The sequence below is a fragment of the Phoca vitulina genome, unplaced genomic scaffold (assembly GCF_004348235.1).
Source record: "Phoca vitulina isolate PV1807 unplaced genomic scaffold, GSC_HSeal_1.0 scaffold15, whole genome shotgun sequence".
Classification (NCBI taxonomy): domain Eukaryota; kingdom Metazoa; phylum Chordata; class Mammalia; order Carnivora; family Phocidae; genus Phoca; species Phoca vitulina.
In genome coordinates this window covers 2522089-2543485 of record NW_022589718.1, presented here as the reverse complement: position 1 = coordinate 2543485, position 21397 = coordinate 2522089, and the positions used below count along the sequence as shown (strand labels likewise).

Genomic DNA, 21397 nt, shown 5'->3' with positions numbered 1-21397 from the left:
GAAAAAAGAAGTGAACTAAATTAAGGCAATGGGAGACAGACATAGGTGGCATAACTAAAGCTGCTAAACAGCAATTACTTTATATATACAAAAATTTTATTTTTTAAGTAATCTCTACACCCAACGTGGTGCTTGAACCCACAACCCTGACATCAAGAGCTCCACGCTCTACTACCTGAGCCATCCAGGCGCCCCTACTTTATATATATATATATGGCTTGTCAGTAGTGAATGTCACCTTTTCCTTCTACTGATGCAGCTCAAAGATACTAACAATATTTTAAATTCTAAGCTCTGTAAAAAATCCAAGTTAGTTTACTAAAGATACAATAATGTCATAGAAAATTGTTCCTGGTAGCAATCTTAAAGAAATCTAAATTATTTACTTTACAGTCAGGACTATAGTTACTCTCCAGCTCTGTCGAGCTCAGAAAATTACTTGAGTCTACATACCAAGGGCTTACTATGTACCAGTGCTGTACTAGGTGCTATCAGATACAGGTGTTTATCATGTCCTAAAGTGTGTGCAGTATCACGATCCCATGAAGAAATGGAGTGGCAAAGAATTAAATACTTTGCCCAGGACCACACAACTAATTAAGTAGTGAAACCAGAAATCAAACTCCAGATCCCAAATTCTATTTACTACTCTAAATGATGGTAACTGATTAGAGTGTCCAAGGATGTCAGTCTTCTTCTGGGCCTGTATTATACATTTTTCAATACTGACCAGAAAAAGCAATTTACAAAAATGCTTCATTGCATAGTTATGTTGAGATCCCCTAACCCCCTCTACTAGTCACAGCTCTTTTCCCCATACAGTAAAAGGAGAAAATAGGCATTTGTGCTGCTCTTTAGGAGTATGAACTAAAATTCTCGAGCAAGGGACACCTGGGTGGCTCAGTCAGTTAAGCATCTGCCTTCAGCTCCGGTCATGATCCCAGGGTCCTGGGACTGAGTCCCACATCGGGATCCTCGCTTGGCAGGGAGCCTGCTTCTCCCTCTGCCTGCCGCTCCCCCTGCTTGTGTGCTCTCTCTCTCTGACAAATAAATAAAATATTTAAAAATAAATAAAATTCTCAAGCAATAGCTCTTTACCTTTTTTCCCAGTGATACACATGACAAATGACAATCACATGTACAATACAGTCTCCTGGTATACAGGCATACCTCATTTTATTGGGCTTTTGCTTTGTATGCTTTGCAGATACTGCTTTTTTTTACAAATTGAAAATCTGTGACAACCCTGCATTAAGAAAGTCTATTGGTGCCATTTTTCCAACAGTATCTGCTCACTTCATTTCTGTGTGTCACATGTTGGTAATTCTCACAATATTTCAAGCTTTTTCATTATTATTCTATTTATTATGATGATCTGTGATCAGTGATTACAACTCAAGCTCAGATGACAGCATTTTTACCAACTATTTTTTAATTAAGATAAGTAGTTTTTCTAGACAGAATACAATCACAAACTTAAAAGACCACAGTATAGTGTAAACATATCTTTTATATGCACTGGGAAACCAAAAAATTCATTTGACCCATTTTATTGCAATATTTCCTTTATTGCAATGGTCTGCAACTGAACCTGCAGTATCTCCAAGATATGCCTGTATAAACAACTCATGTTCCCAGTTAGCATATTTGAATGCAAATAAATCAGTGATGTTATTATAGAGGTAACCACCTTAATTTTTCAATTAAATCATTTCTTACTTGAAATTATTTTCAACATGTCTCACAAATGAACATAAAACACTACTATTCTAGAGCAGGGGTGGGCAAACCATGGTCTACAGACCAAATCCAGCCCACACCACCTGTTAGGTAAGTAAAGTCTATTGGAACACACACTAGTTTGTTTACATATTGCTTATACTTGATCCTCACAGAGTTGAGAAGCGAGATCAGAGACTATATGGCCCGCAGAGCCTAAAATACCTACCCTCTGGCACTTTACAGAAAATGTCTGCCAACATCTTTCTTAAGACTAACAATTCAATCAAAGCTCCACTATTTTGGGAACTTACAGGTCAATACATCAGACAAATCAGTTTCCTTATCTTTAAAAAAAAAACAAACAGTTTTTGTACTTAAATTCTCAGAGCTCCCTGGACTTAGGCATCACTTCATATAATTTATTGCTATTTCCTTAGCTCCCTTACTTGACTGAGAGCAGAGTATCTAGCATCCCTCTCATATATAATCCCAGTACCTAGCATAGCACCTGGGAAATAGAAATTCTGTGGAAATCTGCTGAGTACATGTCTGAAAATAAGAATATGATTTAAGACAATCAGTCAAGAGTAAAAGATACTCAATCCTACAGAAACTTGTTACTCAAAGTGTATTCTGTTCAGCAGTAGAATACTCAGGAGCTTGTTAGAAATGCAAAATCTCAGGCCTCACCAAAGACCTGAAACTATTTTAACAAGATCCCCAGATGAAAATTTGAGGAACAGTACTATACAAGGGGGTAATTATATATTAATTATAATTTTATTAAATTTGTAGTAATTATATTAAAGTTGTTAGTTTCCCAATATGAGCCAGGCCACTTTGCATGGGGAAAAACAACCGCTTCAAGGCTTCATCCCTACCTTAATTCTGAGCTTCAAGATACAAAATAAAGACCTATTTGACAACTTCGACAAAGGGGGTACTTTCTTTTTTTGTTCTTTTATGGGGTGGGGGGAGAAACGTTGTTACTAAAAAATAGGACCAAATGTGGGACTGTTCAAATATTTTGCCTATTCCAAAGCACTATGACCAGAGGACCATGTCCATCCTAATCTAAGTGATTATAAAGTATATGAAAAACACTTTTTAAACTACCTAGATGTCTGTTTTTATGTCCTGTTAAAATTGAGATGTGTTCATGAAAACTTCAAATACTTTTCAAAATATGATGGCAATATTTTGTGGGTTAATAAATTGATTTGTTTTGTTGTTTCATAGGAGAAAAGAGAGGAAAGTCAACACTACTTCTTGCTGTTTAGTTTTGAAAGTAAAGGCTAAAAACCATTGCAGCTATGACCTGCTCAGGCTAACAATAATCTTCAAAAAGGCTGATGCTTGATGAATTTGGTAATTTCAGTACTATTACTATCCCACTTACAGAAAAGGAAACTGACACTCATGGAAGATAAAGTAACTTGAAGATCAAACAAGTGATGAGGCTGAGATCTGTGGCTCTTAAATATTCTTATATAAGCCCCAAACTAATCAGAATTAGTTTTGTAATAATTCACAAAGAACTTTAAACTACTGCGCCAACTTACCAGAATTTCAGTTTATTTCAACTCTGAATTCATAGTGTTTTTTTTTCTTTTGACTACCACTAGCCTCTACATTCTAGCACATATATTTTAGCTCTATAACCTTGGGCAAATCACTTGACCTCTATGAGCCTTTAGTTCATCTATAATATAGCCAAACTTCCTTAAAGGGTTATTGTGACCTAAATACCTAGCACATAATATTTACTCAAAATTATTTAAGTTTTCAAATATAAGTACTACATAACATGCATTTAAAAAGACTGACAAGCAAGAACATACTAAATCATCTATTAAATAGGGTTTCCCCACCATCAGTACAAAAGCAACAAACTTAAGATTTGGGGGAGTGGGTGAAAGGTCATTCTACAGGATAGAAATCTAACAGTATAGGCCACTACAAGAGCGAGGTCATTATAAGATTACAAGGGAGACCCAGCAAAAAAAGACCTAGATATTTCTCAAGCAACATCATAACAGTTAAAAAGAAACTCAACAAATTTCTGATTACCTTAAGAATTGTATGTTTTTAAGTAATCAGGCTTAAGAGAGACTAACAGAATACAGATCAGAGGTTGTCTCTGGGCACTAGGATAGAAGAACAAACTCCAGTGAGAATCAAAAAAATGGAGTCAAAAATGGATAATGACTTTGCATTTATCAGACTGCCAAACATCAAAAAGTTTGATAATACTGTGTTGCAAAGGGTGTAGGCAAAAAATACACTGCTGGTAAATCTCTACGGAGAGAAATTTAGAAATACCCAAATTACAAAGGCATATACATTCTCTGACCCAATTATTCCACTTCTAGTAACTTACAAATCTAAAATAATGCACAAAGGAGGTTATTGAGTGCAGATAAAAACAAGTGGGGAGAAAAACAAGGCAAGGTGCAGAAGAGTATGTGAAAGTATGCTATCAACTGTGGGGAAAAAATGCATATATAAAAGTGATTACTTAATATACACAGAGAATCTCTCTGGAAGGTAGAAACCAAGCGCATTGGCTGCCTCCAGGAGGGGAACTGATTAGCTGGGGAACAGGAGTTAGAAGAATACTTTTAATGGAACTCTTTTGTACTTTTTGAATTTTACATACTAATGAATATATTATTATCTATTGGGCAAACACAATTTCTTAAAAGTTTTAAAAATATTTTATGGGTAACAGAGAACAAGTATTACCTTGAAGGAATAGCAAATGGTACTTTTTAGCTGAGGTATCAAACATTTGCTGAAAACATCTGAAACTCTATCTCTCCTTTTAATCTACAGAGGCTATAAATTTTGAGGATAAATGGTTTAGCCTCTAAGTTTAAAGAGAGTTAATAGTTTAAAAAAAAAACAAAACCTGATTTCTATCACTTCCCCTTGCAGTTTAAACCTGACAGTTTCAATTCAACAAACATTTTCTGAGCATCTTACAAAGTGTCAGGACCTGGATACAAAGATTAATAACATGTATGACCTGATAAATGGTTGAACAGATGCACATAATAAATGGTAAAGGACACCACTTTTTTTAATGCCTGTCATTTTCATGAACAAGAGGCAGCCTGATGTGGCAGAAGGAGTATTGGGCTTGAAAGAGACCAGGACTGTAATTCCATTTATTCCCTTTATTCCCTTAACCAATCATATAATTCTGCATACGTAAAATCTAGCAATCGTAACACCTGGACTGCCTACCTTACTACAAAAGTGTTAAAGCAAAAGAAGATATACGTGAAAGCAAAATTCTTTATAATCTGTGAAACACTTCGTAAACATAATTATTACCACCAAAATGAAGTTTTAGAGAAAAATATTTTATTTACCTTTTTCTTTCTCTAGCTTTCTTTGCTGAAGTTGAGTTCTCTGTTTAACTGAAGTTACCAGAAACAAAACTGTGTATTGTTATTATCCTTTCAAAGTTAATAGATGACAAAGCCAACCCACTTGTAAAGCATTCAAAGAAAGTAAAGGTAATTTTTTATTGAAAGTTACATATGTAGGGACACCTGGATGGCTCAGTCTGTTAAGCAGCTGCCTTCAGCTCAGGTCATGATCCCAGCATCCCACATCAAGCTCCTTGCTCAGCGGGGAGCCTGCTTCGCCCTCTGCCTGCCACTGACCCCTGCTTGTGCATTCTCTCTCGCTGACAAATAAATAAAATCTTAAAAAAAAAAAAAGAAAGGAAGGAAGGAAGGAAGAAAGTTACACAAGTAAAATCCAAACAGACAAAAGCAGGTATTCAAGTGCAACTCAAAGTTGGGAGCTTACACAGCACATTAACCAAGGCCTTGGGGATACTCTTACAACGGAGAGTTAATAAGAACAACAGGAAGCCTAGGACTGCAGCTATAAGGGCAAAAAGGGCCAATACAAAGAGGGACTACAAAAGTACCAACAGGAGCACCTGGGTGGCTCAGTCGTTAAGCATCTGCCTTCGGCTCAGGTCATGATCCCAGGGTCCTGGGATCGAGCCCCACATCGGGCTCCCTGCTCCACGGGAAGCCTGCCTCTCCCTCTCCCACTCCCCCTGCTTGTGTTCCCTCTCTCACTGTGTCTCTCTCTGTCAAATAAATAAATAAAATCTTTAAAAAAAAAAAAAAAGTACCAACAATTGTGGTTGTAATGCTGGCAGATTGTCAGCTTTCTTAATGATATGCTTTGTCAACATTCCAAGTTTGAAGTTGCTTTTTTAAAAATCTTGGCCTATTCTTAAGCAATAAGAGGAATGTGTTTACCTCTGTACCACCAATGTATACTCACCCTGCAGAGTAATTCAGATAAAACCAATCCTATCTTCTACCATTGAAAGGCAAGCAAATAGATATACATTCAAATGTATCCTGCTGGCTTGGAGGTTACCCTATCACAAATTACCATCAGTTCAAAGAAAGCATGATATCAAGAATAAAAGCTGCTGGGGCACTAGGGTGGCTCAGTCGGTTAAGCGCCTGCCTTCGGCTCAGGTCATGATCCTGGGGTCCTGGGATAGAGCCCCATATCAGGCTCCCTGCTCAGCGGGGAGCCTGCTTCTCCCTCTTCCTTTGCCGCTCCCCCTGCTCATGTGCTCTCTCACTCGCCCTCTCCCTCAAATAAATAAATAAAATCTTAAAAAAAATAGGGGCGCCTGGGTGGCTCAGTGGGTTAAACGTCTGACCTAAGCGCTCCCCCTGCTCATGTGCTCTCTCTCTCACTCGCCCTCTCCCTGTTTGTGCACTCTCTCAAATAAATAAAATCTTAAAAAAAAAAAAAAGCTGCTAACAAAATGCAGAAACATAAAATGCTAACTAATGTTTGCTGGGGAGGGTAGTGACTCTAAAACCAAGATCTAAAAGTTAGACATGTGATTTGGTTCTTTATTCATATTCAATTAAGCATTTATTATGGGCCTACAATGTTTTGCTTCTAGGCCTTTGTACGTGCTGCTCCCTCTGCAGGAACTACTCTCTTTCCCACCCCACCCATTTGCTTCCCCACCTCACTAACCTCTCACATGTGACTTCCTCTGAGAAGACTTCCCTAACTTTCCCCACACCCTCCTCTGCGTTTCTACAGCACTAGGTTTTAGCCCATCAGAGCACTTATCACTACATGTGTGAATTACAGAGACTGTATCTCCTTTACTCAGGACTTAATCACTGTGTTGGCACCTGAAAATGTTCCATAAATACTTGCAAAGCATACCAGACACTGTGCCAGGTAGACAGGGATATAAAGATGAAAAACAAGAACCTAAATTCACTGTCTAGTGGGAAACAGGCTAACGCAACAATACAGTGTAAAATGGGCTTTGAAGGAGGCATGTACAGGATATCAGGGGCATGAAGAGAGCTAAGTCAACCTGGAACCAGGATGAATAATAATGAAGAAAGAAATAGAAAGAGGATATGCCTAAACTAAGCCTGCAAAGTTTTATAAATAAGAGCTAATTAGTAAAGAAAAGAGAAAGGATAATCATTCCAGATAGGAGAAAAACAGAAGCAAGAGAAACAAGGTGGATCTGAGGAACTACAAGTAGTTTGGAATGTGCAGTGGGTCTCAAACCTTAGCATGCATCAGAATCACCTGGAGGGCTTATAAACATACAAGTTGCTGGACCCCACCCCCCAGTTTGTGATTCAGTAGGCCTGGAATACGGCCCAAGAATTTGCATTTCAAACATTTTCAGGTGACACTACTCCTACTTCTGGTCCCTAGGGCAACACTTTGAAAACCACTAGTATAGCAGAACACAGAGGGCATATGAAGGAGCAGTAGACAAGTTTGGGGCAACACGATGGGGCAAAGGGGGTTAAAAGTTATATACATTATGCCAAAAGAATTTGGCACTGAAGGATTTTGAGCAGAGGAGTAAGTTTAATTTTAGAAAGATGATAATAATAGTTAACATTTATAGAGCACTGGACTTTTATGTATTCTGTACCATCCAGTAATTATTAGCCATATGTGGCTATTTCAATTAAATTACAATTATATTAAATTCAGTTCTTCATCAACCAGCCACATTTCAAGAGCTCAATAGCCACATTATGGCCACTGGCTACTGTACTGAGCACAGATATAGAATATTCATTCCATCATCACACAAAGCACTATTAGACAAAACTGATGTATATTAACTCATTAAATCTTCGAAACTTCATTTTGAGATAGACACTGTATTATCTCCATTTTATAGAAAGAAATGTGGCTAAGAAACATTAAGCAAATTACCCAAGGTCATAAAGCAAGTGGTGCCTACATGGGATGCAAACCCAGATGGTCTGGTTCTTGAGCCTGTGTTCGTAATCACTTCTTTTTTTTTTTTTTTTTTTTTTAAGATTTTATTTATTTGCGAGAGAGAGGATGAGAGACAGAGAGCATGAGAGGGAGGAGGGTCAGAGGGAGAAGCAGACTCCCTGCTGAGCAGGGAGCCCGATGTGGGACTCGATCCCGGGACTCCAGGATCATGACCTGAGCCGAAGGCAGTCGCCCAACCAACTGAGCCACCCAGGCGCCCTTTTTTTTTTTTTTTTTTTAAAGATTTTATTTATTCATTTGACAGAGAGAGACATAGCGAGAGAGGGAACACAAGCAGGGGGAATAGGAGAGGGAGAAGCAGGCTTCCCCGCGGAGCAGGGAGCCCGATGTGGGGCTTGATCCCAGGGTCCTGGGATTACGACCTGAGCCGAAGGCAGACGCTTAACGACTGAGCCACCCAGGCGCCCCTCGTAATCACTTCTTAATAGGATCAGTCTTGGCAATAATATGAACTGGAGGGAGATGATATTGAAGGAAGGAACACCAGTGAGGGAACTACTAAGGTAAATCAGGAGAGAAATGGCAAGGACCTGCACTAAGAGTAGCAGTTGGAATGGAGAACTTAATTAAAAGAGATGTTAAAGAAGTAGAAAAGATTGGGGATGGACTAGAAGTGAATCCAAAAGAAGTGCAAGTGTAGAAGATAACACCAAAGTTTCTTTTAGGAATCAAAGTCAATGGCAATGTCTCATACCACAGTAAGAAATCAAAAGAGCAAGTTAGAAGGTGATGAATTCCATCTGGGTCATCATGAATTTGAAGTGACTAAGACAAGACACTACACTGTGGGATATACAAGCCCAGAGCTCAAAGGAGAGATCTGGATTATGAATTTAGTCATTAGTACAGCGGAGGTTAAGTCTAGAGATAACTCAGAAGGTTGAAACAAAAAGAAGCAAGCAAAGAACAGGATCTTAGGGGGGCACCTGAGTGGCTCAGTCAGTTGAGCATCTGACTCTTGGTTTCAGCTCAGGTCATGAACTGGGTGGGGTTGGTGGGATCAAGCCCCACATGAGGCTCCACACTCAGCACCGAGTCTACTTGAGAGATTCTCTTTCTCCCTCTCCCTCCCCCTCTGCCCCTCCCCCTGCAAATGCTAGTGATCTCTCTTTCCCTCAAATAATTTTTTAAAAAAGATTCTCCCTCCGCCCCTCCCTCTCAAAAAACAAAAACAAAAAAACAGGACCCTAAGGAATTCAACACACAAGATTCAGGCAAAAGATAAAAAGTCAGCAAACTGAAAATGAATTACCAGAGAGATGGAGAACAGGAAAGACACCTAGCAAAGAATTATCCCAAAGGTCAAGGGAGGAGAGAATGGTCAACAAGCACAAATGCTGCTGAAAAGTCAGGTAACATAAAGACTGAAAACTGTACACAAGAACTGTTTCAAATGGTGCTCTAAGACCAAAGGGCAGATTGCAACAGATACGGAATGAATACAGACTTTTTTTCAAGAAGTTTCAAAATGAAGGAAAGGAGACAGGGTGTAGATGTACAGAAGGATCTCGAGCAGTGTTTTTGTTTTTATTCTAACTTGATGGGAGAGACTTCCCCATGTTAAGGGGGCAAAGAGTGGAAAGACTAGGAATATTACTGATGTGTGGACAAGGCCCCTGAGACAGGAGAGAACATAGAGAGATGAGTTCTAGACAAGACACTTCTTTCATATCCTCTGAAAAGGTAGCAAAGAGGGTAAAAATAAGTACAGACGTATTTAGATTAGTGTAGGAGGGGTATAAACTGAATGAGCTCATATGGCCAGAGAGATTCCATTCTGTGAAGTAGAATATGGGAGTGTCTGCAGACAATGAGAAATGCAAAAGGGCTAGAGGAAATACTGAACTGCTGCAGAGAGAACAGACGAAAAACACAGACATACATCCCAAAGCAGAACTGATTAAAGGCCACAAATTTGTAAGTGGCATCCCACCACATGGTTTGTGCAACTTTCTTCAAAATGATAAACAGTCCCATATAGGAGCAGGGAGAGAAAAACTGTTGGCTTAATGTCAAAGTTGGGGTTTGCCAATTAGAGGAGTAAAGCAAGTAACTGAGGTGATAAACCATAAGGCCAAGCAATTAGAAGAAAAACATCATAGTGGTGGGAGGGGCACACCCATCAAACTCACACATGGTACCTTCTCCAAAATATATACCATATGAGACCCTGATGAGATAAAAGAACAGGTATAGTAGGAGAGAAAGGTGGAAGATTAGGGCAGTTATGGTCAGGAAGTAAGATAAAACAAAATTTAGGTTTCCATGGGTACACTGTCCTGGGTTCATTCAAAGTATGTTCATGGGAGTGGATGTGAAGTATGTTGTTTCATGTATTTGTCTGAATTGCAACGATTAGACAAAAAGTAGCTGCTTCTGTCCTCTGATTCCCTCAGCCAGTTCTGTTAGAGCAGTGGTTCTCATCCCTGGCTATACATTCAATGCACATGGAGACTTCAAAACAAAACAACTTGAAATCTGGGCCCCCTAGATCTGCTAGAGTCTAATTTAACTGGTTTGGTGTTTATTTTTTGAGGCTCCTTGGGCTGTTCTAAAGTGGATATAGTGTCAAGAACCACTGCTTTAGAAAGAACAGGGCTTTAGATTTATGTTATGAATTTAAAGAAAAATTGACTGGCATAAGAAGAAATGAAAAACTAAAGCAGGAAAATGATAAAAGAGGATCTAAATCCTAAATCACATTAAAGATGTCCTCAACAGAAAAGTTGAAAAGCCATCTTAAAGCACAGCATCACACTTAACACACAAAAAAAAATGTAATGTTTCTAAGGATTCTGTTACAGGTTCTAGAAAACTCAGGACTTAAATGCTTCACTGTAGCCAATGAAGAAAAAAGAAAAACCTGCACTCTACTAAGCAGAAAGAATTGAAAACCAACACTTAACGGCCGCTCTCCAGGTCAACTACAGTTCACAACTCCCTGGAGGAAAAAGCAGCCTATAATATAAGCATGATAACCCCCCTTCCCCCGCCCCAACACACACACAAGGAATCTACCTCTTCACAAAAGGTAAATGGCAAAGGAATCAGCTGTCTTCTTTCACACAAAGATTTTAAGTTTTTTAGCTACCAGATTTTCTTTCTACATCATTTACCAATAATCTTAAAACCACCCAATTATTTTATAAATAACTGTCCCCAATCTTAACCTTTATTTGCCATTATTCTAATGTATCTGCTAAATTTTACCACAGTAAAAGTAATGTAGAAATGAACTGACACAATGACCAAAAAAAGACAAAAATCTGTTGTCTGCTGCCTTCTCTTAAGGTTTACTATTACAAATCACCCAGAACCAAGACTATATATACATAACAATGAGGGTAGACTCTACATTCCTAATCTCCCCATACCCGATGCCTTTGATAAGAATTACTTCATTATTTAATAGAAAGGCTGGTACCTTTCTATCTCAGTCCTAAATTTTTTAAGTTCTAACCAATTATCCAAGGCCCTCAGAGGTCTATGTTACAGACTTTCTGAAAATCAGACTTAACTATAAGCAGACTTTTTTTTTTTTTTTCAAAATTCAAAGAGTACTTTCCCTTCCAGCGTTAAGGTAGCTCAACATGTTCTTCTAATATTTAGCTAAAAAAAAGACAACTTTCTAACTCCTCTAATTTGAGCCATAAGAAAGCAGTCTTTTCCAAAAAAATTAAAAATTGTTTCAACTTTCAAGAATGTATAGCTATCTTCAAACACTGAAACAAGCTGATTTACATATTTGTGGTTATAAAAACCACCAAAATTCTCTAGACCAGGGTTTATTCTATGGTTTCCATTAAGCAATACATTATTTTATACTCATTGCTCTGTAATGCTTTAAAGCAGTACTACAGCTTAATAAAAAAAAAAAAGCAAAGAATTGAGAAGTTTCTCCCAGATTAACTTGCTGTGCAGCACTGAACAAGACACTTAAATCTCTTGGGCTCTCAATTTCTCTATTTGAAGTAAGATTAGAAACATTGTTATCCAAGATTGCTACTTGCTCAAAATTCTACAAAATGCAAAAGATTCTATTCTTTTTCTTTTCAAATAATTTATCTATACTTTGTAAGCATAATATAATCCAAATATAAAATATACCTTACTCAACACCACAGCCAAATTTATTTTTCCTTAGATTTTTTTTTAATTGCTGGCAGTTAAAAACCATTTTGACCCAGAATGGCATCCTGCAAATCTAAATGCTACACTACTATAATCCCCATGCTTAATTTCAACCCTTAACCAAATAGTGCCATACTACAAACTGTTTCTTCACCTGTTCCCTAATGAAGTTGAAAGTAATTCTTTGGGCTTGGATTTACAGAGTTATGTACAGTGCTGACGAAAGCCATCTGTTGGGAACTATTGGAAAACACCAGAAGAAATAGCCTAGATTTTCCTGGGAACCGGCTGCAGCTCATTGAGTCCTAATCCTGCTCCAGCTGGGAAAAGCAGAAGGGTGAAGTCGCTACAGGTCTAATTCATCTGCCGCAGATTCTTTGTGAACTGACTCCACCCATGAGCAGCCAATTGGTAAACAACTTTATCAGAGGAGGCTCTTAATAATTCCTATACACAACATTCATTTGTTTCTTTAAAAATGTTTAAATCAGAACACCAAAAGTATTCATTATTGTAATTTTAACACTTCCCAGTTCACTAAAAACAAAAAATTTCTCAATTCTATTTTAACCAACCAACCTGGCAACCAGACTCAGTCCTCTTATATAGCTAAGATCCAAGTCAGTGTAGAAAATATACTTTCTCCAATGTTCTACATAGGAAGAGAAAAAGTCCTATTATCTGCTTTCATAGTATTAAAGGTAAATGTAATGTAAAAAAATACTGGCCCATGTATCAGGATGAACTAAATAAAAAACAGGCAGCATGGATAAGATAATGCATTTTGCATACATTCATTTTCTATTTGGTGTTTTATGAGAAGCCATAATGAAAACCTTTATTATTAAATGTTATTAAACAGCTATTATATAAATATACTACACCTATAAAATTTAACCATGTAAAATTCTCTGAGACTTCAATAAGAAAACATGTTAAAGCACTCAGAACAGTACTCAACGCATTGTTAGCCCTTAACAAATGTTAGCTATTAATAGGTTTCTATAAGCAACTGCTTACATTCCCTTGGCCTACTGATACAGGGCAAAGAAAGGTCAAGATGGTTAGATCCTCTAGATCCCTATTCCCGAAACAATTTATAGTATCTGACGTCTTCATTAATGTCTTCCCTTTATTTCATCAATTTATTAGAAGTTAGTCCAAGAAAGAGTAAAGTGGTACTGTCAAAAGTACAGGAAAAATATCTAGGTTGCGTGCATTGGCTGGGTATAGAAGTTTTGATTAGCAATGGCTAAAACCAAAGATTGCTTTAGTAGATCAAATTTTCTTTCAGGGTGTGTCATGGGCTGAAAATTGCCCAAAACACACACAGTTCACAGGCTAACTAGAAGACCCAAAATTGCCCGTACAGCTGATTGTACTGTATTACAAAGATATCTCTGCCTGAGTTATTTTTAAAATTCTGGGTTTTTAATAAGACTAAGTCTGCTGAGACAAAGGCAATTCCTAACCACATTTATATTTAACCTACCTCAATAACTTGTAGTTAACAAATTTTTATTTCTAGCCAGCTTTTCCTCAGGGCCCACAACATTTAGAGTCACCAAAAAATGACGTAGCATCAATTTTACTATAAAGGCCATTTCCAAATAGCTAAATCAAAGCTTTATTATTCTTAACTCAGTAACTTGAAAACATATTCCCAAATTCACATCTCTACATCAGAGCCCCACTTACTCTGTGAATTTAAAATGTCAAATTCCAGTAACAAAAATAATTTGGATTCTACTAAGGGTTTACTGTATTGAGATAGAACTTATTTTAAAAAGGCTATAAATTTATCACTTGATCTTTCTCCTCCAGGTTACTAACCTAGCTGGGTAATAACCTAAACAATAACATTGGTTGACAATACTTTCTCTACCCTTTCCAACTAATGCTTCAGCAAATGTTCCACAACACTATTCAACAGAATAACACTTTAATGATGTGGCTGATTATCACAAGAGTACAGTTTTCTGGACAAGTAATATGGAACATAAGCAATATATATTCAAGTACATTTTTCTGTGTTAAAATGAACCCAAAAGTTTGAAATCAAGGTGAAAATTATTCCTGAAAAGGTTCCTTCCAAGACTCAGTGTCTAAAGATACAAACCATCACAGTCTCAAATAATACAGCCTCCCCCAAGAAACATCTCATTATTTCTCAGGGATTCACAACACTTAATTGTTATGAACACAATGACTGTAAAAAACTAAAAGTTGTATTTTATACACTAAAAAAGAATCCCAAAAACATTTATTTCACCTCTCTTAGCCTTAATCCTCAACAAGACCTAAATCCTAAATTCATTGTTATGGTAAACATCTAAATGTTTGCTGAATATGAATAAATGAAACAAATGAACAAATTATTTACAGTAAAATCTGTATTTCAAAAGGAACGAAATTTGCAAGGGGCCAATTGTTATTTAAGCCAGTTTCACACTATCACCCTCATCTCTATGCCACAATTCAAGGAAAAGCAACATTCTGAATTCCCCAATGAAAGCACGCTATTACAGCCATGCAACAAATCCCAGATTGCAAATCAGAAAACTTCAGTAACAGATAAAATGAAAATTAATAAGCACAGACATTATCTTCAAGAAAAAAAAATAAAACAAAATGTCATGTAGACAAAACCATTTTTTTGGGCGCCTGGGTGGCTCAGTCGTTAAGCGTCTGCCTTTGGCTCAGGTCATGATCCCAGGGTCCTGGGATCGAGTCCCACATCGGGCTCCCTGCTCGGCAGGAAGCCTGCTTCTCCCTCTCCCACTCCCCCTGCTTGTGTTCCTGCTCTCGCTATCTCTCTGTCAAATGAATAAATAAAATCTTTAAAAAAAAAAAAACCATTTTTTTATGGACCTCAGGTATACAAAACTAGATTTTTCATAATCTCTGGTTTCTGATACATTCTTATCACTGGTTCAAGGCCAGTTTTAGAATCCAGTCTATCAGAGAAAAAGACACAAACCGTGAAGGGGTGGAGGTACGGGGAAATGTGTCCTTTCATAATTAGAGAATGTGCTATGAAGTTAACACCAAGAACATTCACAATTGTGTACTTGACTGCAGTGACAGGCATTATATGTAACAACTCCCAAGAGGCAGTAGGTATAGCTGTTATAAAGACTGGAGCCAGACTGCCCAAGTTCAAATCCTAGCTTTGCCACTTAGTATATCTCTGTGACTCAGGAGAAATTACTAAACCTCTTTATGCCTCAATTTCTTCACCTGTAAGATAACAGGACCTACTTCATTGAGTTGTATGAGAATTAAATAAGTTAGTACATGTATAGCTTTAAAGCAATGCCTGGCACATGGTAAACATATCAAGTTAAACAAAGTCACCATAAACTACCACAACCCTAAAGCTAGCTCAGAAATTTCCCTTACAACGTGGATAAAACTTTTAAATCATAGTATCCCACGGATTTTCCTCACTATTTACCAATGTGAAAACACACTTAACTTCAAGTGTGTTCACAAAAACTCTTAAAAATACAGTATTTCTACACAGCTGATCCCACCAAAAGTAGCAAAAACCACTCAGTTGCTGAAAATCTAACAGTTCTACAGTTCCTTCCAAAAGTTGATATCCCAAAGAAATAAAAGTTAAAATTGATATAGAAAAAAATAAAGAGGAACTTGAAATAATGCCATTTCAGTTCTAAGGAGAGTGCCTGGCCCACAACAGGTGCTCAATAACCTTTTGCTGAATTAATTAAGGCCTAAAAGTGAAACTACTTCTGGCCTACACTTTCCTTTCTCCATCACTGTCGAATACACCCTAGATAATTTTTTTGAGAATATCTAGGTTCATAACAGCAAACCAATCAATTTTAAAAAGAGGAAAGAAAGTAAATAAAATACAATATAAAGAGCAAAACTATATAATCTGTTCAGAGAAGGAATAATTCCTCACTGTATTATGATTTCGAATGTGAGCTTTTCCTATCTTTGGGGGAAGCACTCAGGAAAATCACTACTGAAAATAAGACTATTTAAAAATATATAACAGATCTCATCAACTCTAATTTCATAGATATCATAAAATTAGTTCTCAATTCAGACCAGTACACATATATAGAAGTCTCAATTCAATGAAACTCAATTTTCCTAAATGTATACTCCAAATTTAGTTACTTTGGTTAATAACAGTATATATTACAGTTATGTAACCAAAAAGATATTTCTAACCAAAAAGATATTTCTAACCAAAGTAAACCAGCAAATCTCTACTGGATTAAACTTTTTTTTTTTAATGTAGAGGTCTCAGCTCAGCTGTAAAGTAGGAATTGTTGGATTAGATGGTTCTCAAGATCCCTTTCAAAAGTAAAATCCTAGGGTGACAGGACTCAGATACATCCCATAGTGTACTATATTGGCTACCTTTTAAAAATATGCACAACCGACGTCTTATGTATGGCTAATATTTTTAAAAATTAAAATATCTAATTCAAGCAAGGGAAACTATAATAAAAGCAAGCACCCAGGTGTTCTAACAAGAATTTATAATACTCAATTCACAGAACACTGAATTCATTGTAAACTATAAATTATTTCCTGTTTCCAGTAGTTAACCTGTAGATCATTTGGTAACAATTTCAGGAATCAATCATACTTCTTTTAACTTCAGCCATATGTGATCAAGAAACAGTTCTTACAGTAAGAGTTCTACAACAGCACTGAACTACAGAATAAAGCATTTTAGTTACCTGTCCACCTTGAATTTTTAATACCACACTTTTAATAAATGCTCAAATGACAAAGAACCATTCTATCAGAATCATTTCAAGGTTAATAACAGTAAGATAATGTTTCTATTTCAAAGTTCACAGGGAAAATTGAACCCTAAAATAGATCTCTAAAAACTTCATCAAAGAAAAATACTGTTAATTTTCAATTGTTATTTAAACAAAAATCTATAGGTGGGTTATTAACTGCAATAAATTTAGACTGAATCTCAAATACTTTAAAATACAACTCAATGTTAACTTTACAATCTTCTCAACCTAGAAGTAGCTTCCATGATCTTAGGCAAGATAAAGATTACTTTACTATCGTATACTAAAGTGTCCATCTGTACTACCACTCTCCCCAGAACTACAATTCAGAACACCTGAAATAAATTTACAGCTAAGACACTAGGTCAATGTAAAAAACTGCTACTAACAAAATTCTCCTCATCCCCCAGTATCTATTTAAGGGCCACATTTTGCTGTTTCTTAGTGTACTTTCAACTGCACAAAATAACAGCATGAAACACAGAGTACAGTAAGGTATACCACTGTGTATCAAAACTCACAACTCCACAGAACTTTAGGAATACAGGATACTTTATTCCTGACCCATGTAGTTACCCCTGTCATAAACAATAACACTTAGGACTTCATCCTATGAAAAGAATACATGACAGAAAGTTAGAATACAACAGAAATAAGAACTGATAAATTTGCTTAGCTATTACTATGGGTCAGGAGAATCAGTCTCACTCCTGCCTAATGATAATGTAAAACAAAAAGAAAAAAAGGAAAAAGAGAGGTTCTTAGAGTCACCTGCTTATTTCAAATCCAAGCCTCCAACATTTAGCAGTGCTCATCAACTTCCAGCAGTAAGATGCTGTAAGAACTTACAACAGCCTTCAAGTTGAATGCTACTTTTAAATTCTAACCTAAATATGTTCTTCTAGGTGCATCAATACACTCTGAAACTCAGGTATCAAATATTTCAAAGTATAAGGACAACTGGTATCTACTGAATTCTAACAACTCATCAATAAAATACCAGAGGTGATCATTCCATAAGTCCCCAAACACAAAACCTGAATGTAACTTCTATATAACTTCTTAGAAATGTGACTTTGTAGCACGCTGTATCATCAGCTCTATGAACACTGATGCATATGCCACTCTTACCTTATCCTTTTCATGTGGAAGGAGTGACACTGGAGGTAAAGAGGAAAGAGACTCACAACTCTCTTTCCCATCCACACTGGTTGCTTTAGTGTTGAGCCGATAAAGAGGTCCATCTTTAAGGAGTCTGCCGTGGCCAACGGCTCGTTTAATAGCCAATCGTAATTGCTGGTGAAAGCCAGAGGCAGCACCGCCTCCAAATAATGCAGACACATCCTTCTGACCTTTCAAAAAACGTTCAATGCTTTTCAAAGTCGAGCCACTGGACTCTGCCAAGCCCTCAACTGCCCGCTTGATCAGTTTATTCCAATCTACATTTTGTTTATTATCCAATTTTCCATGGTTTCGGGGTTTAGGAAGTGCTATTCGCCCAGGATTATCAGGATCTTTATAGGAATTGAGTCCTTTATTGGAGACTTTTAAAATTGTTCCATCTTTAACACTCAACTCCAATTGTTCTAAAACAGTTTTACGATCCAAGCCATGGGATGAAGACACTGCATTGCATATCCTTTCTTCTGAAGGACGCTGTTTTTGCTTCTTCACTTTTTTGATGGCCTCCAAAATCCACTCCGTATACAGCGGGTTAGCGAGTTTTACCATGGTGAAGGATTCTGTATATCCATAGAGTCGTTATCCCTTATCCTGATGCTGAGTAAGTTTTACACCATGGAAAACAACATTCTCGGAGGCTGGGAACCAGTTAACCATAGCATACAAGTTTTCTGGCCTGAGTCCTTTCTGCCTTCACAGAGTGCCTCCTCACTTTTACTTTAGAAACCAAAACAACCTGTTATTTGAAATGTCTTTAAATTTCCCAATAAACTTCTCAATAGCACCACACATGGGTCTCTTCATAAAGTTGTAACTCAAGAACATCTCCTTCCCAGCAGAAAAATGTGCATCTTATGCCTGAAAAACAAACAAGGTCAGTTTTCTATCAAGTCCCATTTTGTAAATAAGCTAATAACTGAGACATCCTAGTCTTTAAAGATAATCAAATATCAAGTGTTTACTAAGCACCTGTAGAGTTTTAACAAGTTTCTACCAACATTCCAAAAACAGTTATGTATGTAAACCACTGGGGTAAAAAGGAAAAAAAAGATGAATAATTAGGGATACAATGAGGAAACAAGATGAGACATACTATGAATGACCTTAGGCTACAACTAAGCAGAGGGGTGCTGACTATTTTGTACTCCACAATCTCTGCTCACCAGTCTATGAACTGAAACTCTTCCTTGACATCTTTCCCCAAGAACCTATTCAGCACTTCAACAAGTATCTGGATTAGTAGAAAGAATCCTGCAATGAAAGTAAGAGTGAATCTTTCATCTTTCAAAATTCCAGACATTCAAACTGCATAAAAACAGTCAAAAAAAAAAAAAAGTCAATAAGGCAAAAAACCATTGAGAAAATTTTAACTATTTCATATATTAAAAGAAACAAAGAATACAATTTACACAGATCAAGTTCATATTTTAAATACATTACTGTAAACATTCCAAATGGAAACAAAAATAATATTGAAAATCAAGTGAGAAAAGTCCTTAAAGAATTTTAAAATCCAAATTCAAATTTTAAGAATTACATGCTGATAGCTTCTCCTAAACCAAACTAAAATACTAATATTCGATATACTAGAGGGAGAAACAACTGTCAAAATGTTCACAACCAAGCTACAGATGAACTAGAAGTAAGAAAGGTCCAGAATCACTGGGTTCAAAAATGCACACACTACGTATCAAATGTACTATATTGCCTGTTGGCAGGTTTAAAGAAATCTCACAGATTCAAGATTGCTGACCTGAAATGTACACTAATGAGTGAAACACAAGCACATAAATATATTCCCTCTTCAGGATCAAAGTCAATAGTCTTCTTTGAAACAAAAGGATCTGGCAGATACACATCTTTTTGAAAATCACCAAAATAATGAATTCTGAATCAAATTAACTTCTTTGCTTCCAAAAAATAAATATAACTTGACTTATTTTTTTTAGAACGTCTGCTCTTGTTCTGAGGAGCATTTACATTACAACATAAACAATGATAGAAAAATGGCTCCCGCAGCAAGTATTAGCACTGACATTAAAATCAAAAGGAAACCTAACAGACATTAGGAAAGCTACAGTCCTATTAACTCTAATAGGAAAGAAAAGGCTGAAGTAAACACTCAAACCTGAGCCAAGATTTATTTTTAAATTAGCTGACTAAAAAGAAGCCCCCCTGAGAGAGCTATGCTTCATTTTGGTGAGAGTCTCGAGAGGATAGAAATCATAGTCTTATTACTCCAAGAACGTTCATTATATAGACATTAACGCTAAACTAAATGAGAGGCTACAATCTGAGTTTAAGAAGCTGGGAACGTCCTAATTGATTATGCTCGCAGGTAAACGAATGAATGACAGCTACTCATTGTCTCTCTGGCCAGGGTTTTCACCAGTCTCCAGGTCTTCCGAAAGTAAAGCGCCTGCAGACTTGAACTTTAACTCTCTGAAAGTACACCAGCGGCTAGAGAGAAAGTACAACTTGCTTCCGACAGTCCTTCCCCGGTCTCCATTCCCCACCCCCAGACACATCTTCGCGCTCTCTTTTTAAAGAGCGAGAAACTTTAAAAACTTGGAACTGCACAACCCTGCAGCTTGCCAACGGGTAGCTTCGCCGTTCCCATTAGATGGAAACAGAACCCGAGGACTAAGTTAACAATGAAATCACGTGAAAGAGTTAAGAGCAATGTATCTCCCATTCCCGGCTCCTCCAAATCCTAAGCTCCACAGAGGCCGGTTCAAAGGAGGCGTTTGGGGCACGCAGGCTGCCCAAGGAGCCTGACAGGTCCCGCAGCTCCCGTCCAAACCGGCCGAAGGTTGACAGGCAGCCCGCCGCCTCCCCTCCCAGCACAGAGGCTGACAGCCCGACAGACACAACACCACACGTGCTGCCTCCTCCGCACCACAACACCCGCCAGCCTGTCACCCCCACTTGCCGCCTCAGCCCCGCTCAGATCTCAGCGAACCCGGCCGGAGCCGGAGAGCGAGCGCCCGGGAGCGCGGGCAGAAGGGGCCGCGCCAGGCCTGGGGCGGCGAGCGGCCGGGCGCAGGTGGGGCCGGGGCTGTGGGCGCGCCCCCGAGGGAGAGCGGGCTCGCCGACACAGCCCAGCCCGAGGCTCCGCGGCCTGGGCCGCTCGCCGCCCGCCCACCCGCCGGCTCCCCGGGGCTGGGCCCGGCGGGCGGGCAGGCAGGCGGGCGGGCGGCGGGGGCGTTGGGCCCGCG

At 37.9% G+C, this 21397-nt stretch overlaps 1 protein-coding gene across 1 annotated transcript in view; it reads right to left on the bottom strand.

The window, feature by feature from the left end:
- Positions 1 to 21397, bottom strand: part of KAT6A (lysine acetyltransferase 6A) — a 115172-nt gene that overhangs the window by 93084 nt on the left and 691 nt on the right. The window contains exon 2 of the mRNA XM_032413331.1: positions 18129 to 19037. Coding sequence (XP_032269222.1) covers positions 18129 to 18728 — 600 coding nt within the window. The 5' untranslated portion in view covers positions 18729 to 19037. The remainder of the gene's footprint in view (positions 1 to 18128; positions 19038 to 21397) is intronic.